The 11985-nt window shown below is 47.2% G+C and overlaps 1 protein-coding gene and 1 long non-coding RNA gene across 2 annotated transcripts; both read right to left on the bottom strand.

Annotated features, from left to right (window-relative positions):
* Window positions 1-4692: 4692 nt before the first annotated feature.
* Window positions 4693-5054, bottom strand: LOC119306659. The gene is made up of 3 exons (XR_005148995.1): window positions 5002-5054; window positions 4827-4924; window positions 4693-4705 (listed from the first exon to the last, which is right to left on the bottom strand). It is a non-coding gene; the product is annotated as an uncharacterized LOC119306659 (long non-coding RNA).
* Window positions 5055-8394: 3340 nt separating this feature from the next.
* On the bottom strand, window positions 8395-11662 carry LOC119340406 (receptor-like protein kinase FERONIA). Its single transcript, XM_037612318.1, has one exon. It carries the CDS (start codon window positions 11340-11342, stop codon window positions 8664-8666), a length of 2679 nt encoding a protein of 892 aa, XP_037468215.1. The 5' UTR covers window positions 11343-11662; the 3' UTR covers window positions 8395-8663.
* Between the last annotated feature and the right edge of the window lie 323 nt (window positions 11663-11985).

The following is an 11985-nucleotide window of genomic DNA, read 5'->3' as shown; positions in this document are numbered from 1 at the left end:
GAACCAGCACGTTGCACGACCAACACACACTTCGACCTATCCCCCCCCTTCAAGATGTTTATGAAAATTAAACGAGCTGAAGGTGAGCAGGAGGTTCCCTCGTGCCGGAGGCGCTGTGTCACACCGCGAGGGACGATGCGCCGCACGAACCAGCACGCTGCACGACCAACACACATTTCGACCTATGCCCCCCTTCAAGATGTTTATGAAAATTAAACGAGTCGAAGGCGAGCAGGAGGTTCCCTCGCGCCGGAGGTACTTGTCTTCAATTTAGTAAAGTTATACACCCATGCCTCTCCTAGTGTTCACCTGTGCCTATAAAGAAGTCACATGATTGAACAATTATGAAGACTGCCGTTTTACATTAAAAAGTTGCTTTTTTCGTTACTTGAAAGGTCACATTTGATAGTGTTGGTAGTCCCCGCCCGTAACTACCCCATAAATCTCTATTACCCGAAAATATAATGGGAACAGAAAGGAAAACGAGAAAGGGAAACAGGGAACCAAACGCGCGAACTTATATTTTTTTTATGTTTTCGCACGGAAAAGGAAAACGAAAAAATGTGGTAGTATGTGGGTCAAAGTGCAAAACGCATAAAATCACAAACCGGAAAAGGAAAACCGGAAACCAACTTGTCACGCGTGGAGCGCTCCCAAACCGCTCGTTACGAGCGCTCTAGTTGCTCTCGGTTCATTCATTTTTTGGTAAATGAAGTACTAACATTTGGGAAGAACGCCTTGCACCTGGATGCAGCTACGTAGGCTTCTTGTATACCGACAGGTCCAACTCTACTCTGGCGCCCTTTAAATGTGCCGGCCCATATACTGTTCTGCGTGTTTTTCCTCTTTTTATTTTATTAATTTTATTTGTATTTCTGAAATGAAATTATTATATCGAAATGTTCAAAGAACCTTCAGGAAATTTAAAATTTCAACATATTCCTAAACTTTTAAAAATGCAAACAATTGTTCAATAATTATATTCCGAAAAATAAACTTAGTTAAAGTTTTAAAAAAACATGATTGTGAAAAATGTTAGCATAGTGTAGAATTTTGTTAGTGTAGTTTAGATAAACGTTACATTAAAAATCATGTTCATAATAAAAAAAGGTTCATGTGTTTCTCATAATTGTTCTTGATATTCTAAAAATGTTAATTATGTATTCAGAAAATGTTAAACATGTATAAAAACATGTTCCTGTTGTATATGGCAAATTGTACAACATGTATGAAAAATAGGAGATATTTAAACATATGTTCAGAAAATTGTAAATTCAAGTATTTAGAAAAACTTAAACATGTATACAAAATGTTACTGATGTATGCAAAAAATGTAAAAACATACATGAAAAACATAGAAATCAAAACATATATATTTAAAAAACGTCCATTATGTATTTGAAAACAAATATTAGATGTGTATAAATAACTTATTCCTTATGTATATGAAATATGTACAACGTGTATAAAAATTTATTAGACATTAAAAATATATTTAAAAAGCTTAGTGATGTTTTAAAAAATGTAAATATGTATAACAAATGTCACTGGTGTATAAAAATGTACATTGTGCGGGAAAAAAATTTAAAAATTAAAAAGTGAAGAAAACCAAAAATAGGAAAAAGAAAACCAACAAAATAACAAAGAAAACCAAAATAAACCAGAAGATAAAGAAATAGAAGGAAAACAAGAAAAAACGACAGAAGAACCTAAATGCTATAGTGGTGGGCCAGTCCGCTAGGTCTCGCCCATAGGTGATTCCTAATAGGAATCGGTACAGGCGAGACACGGTCTTTGTGTGAGCACAGAGACAGGGCTAAGCACTTGATGTTATGATTGATAAAACACTTCATATTAAACACATACAGTTTGTGGCGCCACCTGGTGGCCTTTGTATCAATCTAAACATTCCTGGGCAATACAGAAAGTTGTTCTCGAAAGAAAAACTTCAGCAATTTCCTCAAAAAAGAAAAAAATTGCCCAATCCCGTCATTGGTAGTTGAGGCAAACCCTACACTCCAAAGAAAAGAATATATGCTTGGTCATGTGCTTTTGTTTGTGCTTCTCTCGGTTCTAGAGGTACATTTAGTGCCTATGCGGGAGGAACACAAAATCAGTTTATCACTCAAGCTAAGTTTGTCAGAGTCGAGTTGATTATGAAAACAATGTCATACATGATCGAAGTACTTTGACTATGGTTTGGCCGTCACACCAATATAGCCAACGCTAGGCAACCTTTGATGTTTGGCCTCGCTGGATCGTCGGTCCTAAATTCGACTTCTCGTCACCCGGTGTAATGCCCTATCTCGACGACGATGTTGATTGCTGTGTAAAGTTTGACTATGATAAATGGCTCTTGTTTTATGTTGTTGTGCTTCTGATCTTGTTACTCTGTTGTACAGTAACTACGTAGCAACATGCCTTGTATTGTAATCAGTACTACCTCCATCTAGGTTTATTAGTCGTCCTCATGGTATTTTAGGTCAAAGTGTGACCAGATATTTGACTAGCAAAGTATTAATGCATGTTACTAAAAATTATGTTGTTGGATTCGTATTTGAATGTAGTTTTCAATGATATTATTTTCGCTGCATATAACTAATATTTTATTAGTTAAAATCACGGTCAAAATATGATCCAAAATACAAGGGGGACTATTAACCAGGATGGAGGTAGTATATTGGTGTTGGCCACAAAAGGTTTGGAGATCTTAGGTCTCAACTATTAGGGTTAGTACGTTATACAGCTCTTCAAAATCACTAAAATTTGTTAAGTTTATGTAGATTTAATATTGTGATGTTTATGCACTGAGGTTTGGAGAAAAGTGGGATGAAAATAAATAAATGATGTTATTGAAGACAATTTAGAATGACCCTTTCTTCCTTTTTTGCGAAAAACTTCCAATCTATTCATCTTCAATCATGGCAGTACAACGAACACCAGAAATAAAAATTACATCCAGATCCGTAGACCACCTAGAGACGACTACAAGCACTGAAGCGAGCCGAAGGCGCGCCGCCATCATCATCCCTCCATCGCCAGAGTCGGGCACAACTTGTTGTAGTAGACAGTCGGGAAGTCGTCGTGCTAAGGCCCCATAGAACCAGCGCACCAGAACAGCAACCGCCGCCGAAGAAGAATAACGTAGGTTGGAAGGATTCAACCCGAAGACACACGAACGTAGACGAATAACGACGAGATCCGATCAAATCCACCAAAGATAGATCCGCCGGAGACACACCTCCACACGCCCACCAACGATGCTAGATGCACCGCCGGAACGGGGACTAGGCGGGGAGACCTTTATTCCATCTTCAGGGAGCCGCCGCCGTCTCGCCTTCGTGAGCATGGCACAAACCCTAACAAGACAGAAAAAAAACGGCTAAAAATGGAGCCCTCCCGCCGGCCCTTGGCAGGATCCACCACACCCACATGGCCCTAGGGCCACCGGAGACGAGGCGGACCTGCGGCGGCGCCGGCGAGAGGCAGAAACCCTAGCTTTATTTCTTGGAGGAGGAGGAGCGACTTTATGTCTATTGTGTAACCATCCCGTGTAGAATGACCCTTTCTTAAGTGCAAAGTAATATTTACTAGAAGAACGCCCGTGCGTTGCAACGGGGCCACGTTAACTTAAAGAGTTCAATATTACGACATTTGCGACCTTTTTTACCATCAAATCCTCACACACACACACACACACTCCCTCTTCCTCACTCTCTCTCCCCCTCTCCCTCTCTCTAACACACACACATATCCATCTTATTGGGTACGGGACCATAATCCATCTATTTCACACACACACGCTAGTGCATAACAATATGGATTATGTGTATTATATTTGCCACCAGAACTGAGGGAATTAATTTCATGTAAATCGGCCAGCCACAGCTCCAAGAATACGCGGAGAAGGTGGCCGGGATCAGCGTCGGCGTCGTCCGGCACGGGCCACGGGCCCGCTTCCCAGTGCACGTGCAATGCACGTCTTCACAAATATTACAACCAGATGTGAGAAATCACATACTAACACGATGTTGCAATCAATTTGTAATTAAAGAAGCCAAAAGTCTTTTTTCTTAAACCAGAATTCCTTATGCTGAAATTTAAACAAACCCCACAATAGCCCTACTTATCACCTAATTAAGCAGATGCATGACTTATGAAGCGGATAAGAAATCATGTTAACTTAGAACTAAAATTCCAACAAAAGAGTGAGGAAAAAACCTTTTTATCATTGCTCTGAAGTCTGAACCTCCTCCTATTTGTTAGTGAAATGTGAGTATGCTTGGAAGATAATAATTTCTTATGCAACATATGCTTTTACATCCGAAAGAGCTACAAAATATGTTGACCTACCTATGTGCACTTCCTAAATCAAGCGGATAAAATTATTTCTATCGGCAATATAAAATATTAAACATTAGAAAGAAAGGGACAATGTCCACTAACCATGCAAATATTCTGACCATGGGATATTTAGGCTGGCGTATATGGGAAATCAAAGCTAAAAATGACTCGATGAGTTAGGGATACATCAATAAATATTGTAAAAAGTGATAAAAACAAATCTGCAGCAACTCGCGACCCCACGAACTCGTATTCGCAATGAGCAAGTTAGTGAGGCCACCACGGTAGGCTAGCACCAAGGGACAAGGGCAACAACCGCCTTCCCATCCAACCTACTGATTCTGTTGGCGCTACTTTCATCCTAAGCCCATGAGTACCGTTAGTGTGTTGCCACGTACGGAGAAACTATGAACTGAAATTTTCATCCAAATCATGAAAAATGTGAATGTTCCTCTCCTCTCCCATCCCTCATGTGAACATACCCAATTCGTGGTTGGCTCGCTACATTCAGCGTAGCTCTGATGTGCACTGCCCTCGCTCTTGATTAGTTGCCGCAGTGCCACGCATCTATGCCAACAAGCTGGGGAAACAAATGCAAATGTTACACCGAGTCAAAATCAACCATCCCACAATCGTAATAATAGAAAAGATAATAACCAAAATTTAACAGAAGAACTACTGCTTGGCTCCCAGATCCATCTCGATAGCCCTTGATCTGGCTGCTGAGCTTCTCCTAGCCGCCTCAACATCACGTCATTATCAAACATGTAGTGGATGCCTAGTGGGACAAGGATTAAGAAATAACATGAGGTGAAAAATGTGATGGCTGTCAATTCCATAAGACGATCCAAGTAATTTGACAAAACAGATCGAGAGCATCTTGTATAATCTCAAAAAAGCAACTAAAAATATGAGAAATGAAGTGATGAAAATCAGCCCCTGCTCTCATTTATGCTCGCTTTTGTAATGGGAGGCAAGGAATGGGGATACCGGGAGAAGAAAGGATCACATGGATGGCAAGCCTCCACCACCGGCAAGTGGGGTTGCTTCACATCCAATCTCCACGGCCGCCGCCTCCATGGGGACGAACTCCCATGTTCACAATCGGGCTCCCAATCGGCCGCTGCCTCGCCGACCTTGACGACGAAGTAGTCCCTCCCTTCGATCCCATTCGCAACGGAGGCAACACCCATCCCAGCGGACGGGTCCGCGGTGAGATCCCTACTGGATTGTGGTCGCGCCTCCCCAAACCTCACCGCGGGACACATGAGAGGGCGCCGTTGCCATGGTCAGGCTTGGATGGGGAAAGGAGGCGACATAGCAGCAACGGCGCCTTCGACGGGATTGGTGGCGACGGCGGCGGCAAGCGAGCGGGAGGACGGCGGCGGCGAGAGAGTAGGAGGGTGGTGGCGGCAGTCCATCGGCCGCCGTGACGTGAGAGGAGGATGGGGATGGGGCCACGATTTGGACGTATGGAGCGGTCGAGAGGAGGGGAAGCAGCCGGCTGGGTTTTTCCATCATGCGGGGTTTGGGGGAGGTCAAACGAGAGGGTTTTTTCGTGCGGGAGGCAGAGCAACAAGGGCGGATGTAGGGAGACGGGACGCGGTCGGTTGGCAGGAAAAGGAAAGCTACGCAAAATCACATCAATATAAGAAAATATCCCATCAATACTTGATTGATTGCGATTTATTTTTTATATGGTAACTAATCTGATGGGTTTATGTGGGTGGTGAAGTGAAAAGGAAAGCTATGCATTTTTTAGGCAGTAGAGATGATTGATGATAAGAAAGGGAAAATCACATCAATATAAGGAAATATCCCATCAATACTTGATTGATTGCGATTTATTTTTTACACAGTAACTAATCTGATCATCAATACTTGATTGATTGCGATTTATTTTTTATATGGTAACTAATCTGATGGGTTTATGTGGGTGGTGAAGCGAAAAGGAAAGCTACGCATTTTTTAGGCAGTAGAGACGATTGATGATAAAAAAGGGGAAATCACATCAATATAAGGAAATATCCCATCAATACTTGATTGATTGCGATTTATTTTTTATATGGTAACTAATCTGATCATCAATACTTGATTGATTGCGATTTTTTTATGGTAACTAATCTGATGGGTTTATGTGGGTGGTGAAGCGAAAAGACAGGTGGGAGGGAGATGAAATAAAACCAGCGAAATAAAACCAACGAAAATGGTGAGGCGAAATAAAACCAGCGAAAAATAACCGGCGGACTATTCGTAGATTTTTTTAGTTCGTCTCTCTTTGTGCGACGGGATGTTAGGGCCTGGAGTGCGTGGGGGCGGGCGGGGGACTCGGCTTGAGGTTTTTTTTGGTTCTATGCGGCTTATCATGAGACGGGAGGTTGGGCGTGTGCGGGACTCGATCGCGGGGTTTTCCTTGGTTTTTCGCGGCTGAGAGGAAGGTGGGAGGAAGTACCAAAGAAGTACCAAAAAAGACCGAGTGAGGTGGGACGAAAATAAAACCCGGAACGCGACCTACCCAACTGAGACATTAGGAGTAAAGATTAACTCGAAATAGTTACATCATGTATCGACCTTGATGTTACCACAGGTTTTGTCACAAATCTCTATTATTCATGGGTGTTTCAGTTTCTTCTATCCGATCTATTTTATTTAATTTACTGTATTATTTAGTTTAAAAACACCAATCTCTCGGGATTCACAGTCGACGAGGAGTTCCCATGCGAATCAGCCACAGAAAATATGGACGGGGAAGATGACTTCAGGGTTCAGATTCGGTCACACCGGCTCGGGTTCATGGATTCACACCTGCCCCGATGGACCAGTACTTTTTGAAGCGTCTTATGCTTTGATACGGAGGGAGTACTATTTATTTTTACTAATGTGAGGTTGACATGTCTAGGTCAATTCCAACATATTTTCGTTGATGGATTATGAATCGCCACTCTGCAGTTTATTAAGGGAATATGAGATGCTGATACAGTGATACTAGAAACAGTCGTATTGCATGATCGGGGAGGGCGGCGTTGAGGAGGGATCCATGACTCCTTCCCGCTCTCCATGTGAACAGGACCGATTCTTTCTTTGCGAGAAAGACTGAGATCGAGCTGGATAACAGCAGGAACGACAAGTTTGGTAATGAGAAGAAAATCGCTGGCATCCATACAGCAGAAACGAGATACAGGGCGACACGTCTCGTGGTTTGAGGCACAACTTGTGCTCGCCGTAGCTGGATAATATAATATGGCTGTGTTCTGCGTGTGGCTCCCTGCTCTCAAAACAGTTGGGCGAGACCCTCCTTCACTCCTTCCATGATCCGGGCACAACAGACTCCGGGCAAAGACGGAACTTGGGCAAGAAAGCTAACTGACATATGGAAGGAAGACCTAGGGCTACGCTACACAGAGGAAGCAAGACAGGCACATGATTTAGGGTTGGGCAGCATCATCGACCCCAAAACGTGCGGTTGGGCAAGAAAAAACGGAATAGCTCATAGTGAAACAATGCCGTCCATCCACCGGGAGATTTCACGATGCTGGCACGACGCGACGACTCGCACTCCACAGACCTGGACACCGGAATCATAGGAGTATTCAAGTGCTCCTTCTCTCCACGGAACAGCTGGGAGCCAGAATTATTCGACTCCACTCATTTCTTCTTTTTTCTTTTTTTTTTTTGCGGGGAACTCCACTCATTTCTTCAGACGTGCACAGCTGTAAGTTTATACAGGAATCAAATAACAACATGGAAGACAGGCAGTCGGATGAGCAGAAATTATATACTCCTACTATATCGCTGGGAAGAAGGTGGGTTGATTGGATCAACATAGCAGAGTGGACCGTGCTCTACAGCTGACACAGGCTCCGGTTCAGCAACAACTACTACTTGTCAGCTGGACGCCGCAAAATGAAGTTTGTGATTGAACACAAGACGACATGCAACACAGCATATGCCTGAGCATGACTGGTAACAATCAACGTCAACACAACATGGATGATCCCGTCCCGTGTCAATCACCAGGATTCGGAAAGGAGCATGACATGAAGCCAAAAAGAAAAAGGAAAAGGCCGTGCACATCACTTTCTCATACAGTATTTACTTGTCGGGTCAATAACACGTAGCAGCGGCGGTAGTTACACATGCTAAAAAGCAGAGTCATTACAACGCTGAACAAGAAAAAAAACAAGGCAATGCAGAAATGTCTAACGTGAAACAATACTCTGACCCCCAATCCATAACTTGCAAGATGGCACAAACTGATGAAAATAGACTCAATGAATAAATTAGGCCTCAAGGGCGACAAGCAGGCCCAGATTTTTACCTCACCGCCCCTTGGGGTTCATGATCTGTGAGAACACGGCGCTCGGCGTCAGCCCGTCCGAGTCGATGCTCGCGACACTTTGGTCGCCCATGCTTAGGGAAGTTGTCGTGGTCGTGGTGGTGCTTGAATCGATCGATGGGTCATTGGGATCCTTCTTTCCAGCCATCACCAGGGGAGTGCCCTCATCCGACATCCCACAGCCAAAGCTTCCGCTCTCCTCCGCACTTTCCTGCATCTGAAGAGCAAACTCCAAATTCCAAAGCACATCTCCCATTGAAGGGCGCTCGATGCCATTGTCGGCAACGCACTTCTCAGCTGTCTCGGCAAACTTCTTGAAGCACTGCGGAACAATCTTTCCCTTTAGGTAGGGATCAACAATCTGATCCAGAATTCCCTTCTTCTGGCAGTGCAATGCCCATTCTGCCAGGCTAACTTCTTCCTTTGCAAGAGTCGGGTTCAAGGCAGGCCGAGCACAGAGGACCTCGAACAGCACCACACCAAACGAATAGACATCAGATTTCTCGGTGAGCTGCTGCCTGCGGAAGTATTCAGGATCTAGGTAACCAAAACTGCCCTTGACAACTGTGCTCACATGTGTATGATCCATCGATGGCCCAGTCTTGGACAGACCAAAATCTGAAACCTTGGCGACCCATTTCTCATCCAGTAGGATGTTTGTTGTCTTCACATCACGGTGGATAATGGTGTGCTTTGCACCGGTGTGAAGGTAGTGCAGCCCACGAGCTGCACCAATGCAGATCTCCAAACGCTGCCTCCAGCTAAGCGGTGCATTCTGGGTCTTGTATAGGTGCTCACGCAGAGTTCCATGAGCCATGTGGTCATAGACCAGGATCATCTCATTCTTGTCCTCGCAGTAACCAATCAGCGACACAAGATGGCGGTGGCGGAGCTTTGACAGCATTTCAATTTCAGTCTGGAACTCATGTATACCCTGCTCAGACAAGGGATTGCCACGCTTGATAGCCACCTTAGTTGTGCCCCCATCGATCTCGCCCTGGTAAACTTTACCGAACCCACCAACACCAAGGATCCGTGACTCGTCAAAGTTTTTCGTTGCAGCCTTGATCTCTGCAAAGCTGAAATGGCGACACAGGTTCGATGGCAAAGATGAAGCAATACTCCCTGTAGCATGCGACTTGGCTGAGCTTGAAGTGTGTGAATTGCCATACAGCGACAACGGCAGCCAACCAGAATGGCCATCACTCATGCCAGTATCCTTGGCCGCTTTCCTCCGCCTCTTGCAAATGAAGCAGCAATATCCAAGTGCAAGCACTGCCAAACCTCCAATTACTCCACCAGCAATAGGCCCGACTAGTGATTTCTTCTTCCCTTGCCCGGTATGCGCCTGTGGATCAGCACTTGGAACAGGGTTTGGCCCCGCGAGGCTCCCATTACTAAGTTGCAGCTTGAACACCTCCATCCCATTGAGAATAGCATCATAGTACTGTGGCTTGTTCCGTATATCCGGATGAAGAGCCACCCAGAAATCCATAATCCCTGAACCCACAGTGCCGACCACATAATCCTTATACAATGGGGTGCCAGTACTAAGCGGATCCACCCACTGGATCACATCAGCACCTTCCACAGCAGTCTGGTTGTTGAGGTAAATGTTGAACACCCGCTGATTTGGCTTATCAATTGGGGATTGTATCTCACAGAAATGGAGCCTCACAAGGTATGTGAACCCAGCATCCACCTGCACTATCCAGGTGAGATTGTAGGCCAAGTTCACATTCTTGTCTATCCCCATTGATCGGGCCGTGGCATAGACATCCGAAGGCGCCATATATCCCGGCACACTGTCAGGATAGGTGATTGTGACATTGGGATCGTTCGGGTACGTTACCCCAGCCCCTGCACCATAAATGTAAGGCGTGTCGTCGTCCCATGACCGAGCCCCGCCGGAGTCCTTGGAAGGGGAGATCGCCTGGCCTCCGACGTTGAGCCGATACATGGTCTGCAGAGCAGCACCAGGATCCATCGGGAATGGCTGGTTGTTGCCGTCACCGGTGACGAAGAACGGTGTGGCGAGGTCAAAGAGATCCGGAGAGGAGACGACCTCGATGCCGTTGATGAAGGCGTAGGCGTTGGGGCGTCCCTTCTCCGGGGTGAAGGTGAGGTCGAGGGTCGGGCCGGTGACGTTGACGGAGAACTCCCGTACGAGGTAGGCGAAGTTGAGGGCCGTGGCGGTCTGGTAGGCGCTGAAGTTGGAGAGGAGCGTGACCTTGGCGGCCGGGACGGAGACGGAGAAGAAGGCGTCGGCCGCGTCGCGGTTGGAGTAGTTGGCCGGGTAGAAGTGCAGCCGGAGGAACTTGCGGCCGGGGCCGAGCGGGAAGGAGTAGGTGAAGGCCTCCGCGGAGACCCGCGCAGTGAGGTAGGGCACCTGCGGCACCGAGGGGTCCTGCGCCCCCGCGTCGGCCGAGGCGAGGTTCGGCGGCGCGTACTTGGAGCTGGCGTCGCCGCGCCACTCCCGGCCGTCCGTGTCGTTGCCCTTCCCCGTGGCGCCGCAGTCGAGCAGGATGTCGTCCCGCGGCACGAAGGGGGCCCCCGAGGGCGCGGGCGCGGTCGAGCCCTGCGCCCACGCCGCGGGGACAAGCGCCGCGCAAGCGGCGGCCGCGGCGAGCAGCAGGAGCGCGCATCTCGGGCCTCCTCCCATGGCGCGACTGCGAGCTGTATGTAGCTCGCTCTGCGTCTCCTCGCGGCTCACAGATCGCCCATCAAACAGCTCCCCCGGCGCCGATCTGGGGCAGATTTGCGCGCGGGTGGGAGCTGCTCGTGGTGGCTGAGGTGGGATTTGATGGGGAAGTGGCGGTCGCGGCGGTGGTGGTCGCGGTGGGGAGGAGGGAGGGGGAGGGTGGCGTCGAGGAAGAAGGGGGAAGAGGTTTCGAGGACTACGGGCGCGGCATTAAGCGGGGGGTCAGTGTGGTGGTAGAAGGACGCGGTGGCCAGCCGAGCTGAGGCTGCTGCAGTTGCCAAATGCAAGCTGTGAGCCAGCCGAGCCAGGGAACCCGGAACGGGGCAACGGGGTGAAGGGACCCACCAGCGACGGGGTCGGCGCAATCGGACGAGACTTGCCTGCTCCCTTCCCATGCTCACGGATGGAAGCATGGAAAGGGAGCAGGCAAGCCGGATCCAAAGTGCCGTGCCGTCTCACAGAAAGCCAGAGGGCGACGTGGCGGGAGGAGGAAGGCGGACGTAGGCCCCGCTAACATGGGTTCGGGGGGTCGTGCTGTGCACTGTCCCGTCGAGAGGGAGAAAAGTATCCGCTGGAAACCAATCCTCAATAGAAACATGGAAAC

This window comes from Triticum dicoccoides, chromosome 1B (genome assembly GCF_002162155.2).
Source record: "Triticum dicoccoides isolate Atlit2015 ecotype Zavitan chromosome 1B, WEW_v2.0, whole genome shotgun sequence".
Classification (NCBI taxonomy): Eukaryota; Viridiplantae; Streptophyta; class Magnoliopsida; order Poales; family Poaceae; genus Triticum; species Triticum dicoccoides.
This window is presented reverse-complemented; position numbering and strand designations above follow the sequence as displayed.

What these genes read in the sequence shown, in the direction of transcription:
- LOC119340406 (XM_037612318.1), bottom strand. Translation starts at nt 11,342, where the DNA reads ATGGGAGGAGGCCCGAGATGCGCGCTCCTGCTGCTCGCCGCGGCCGCC.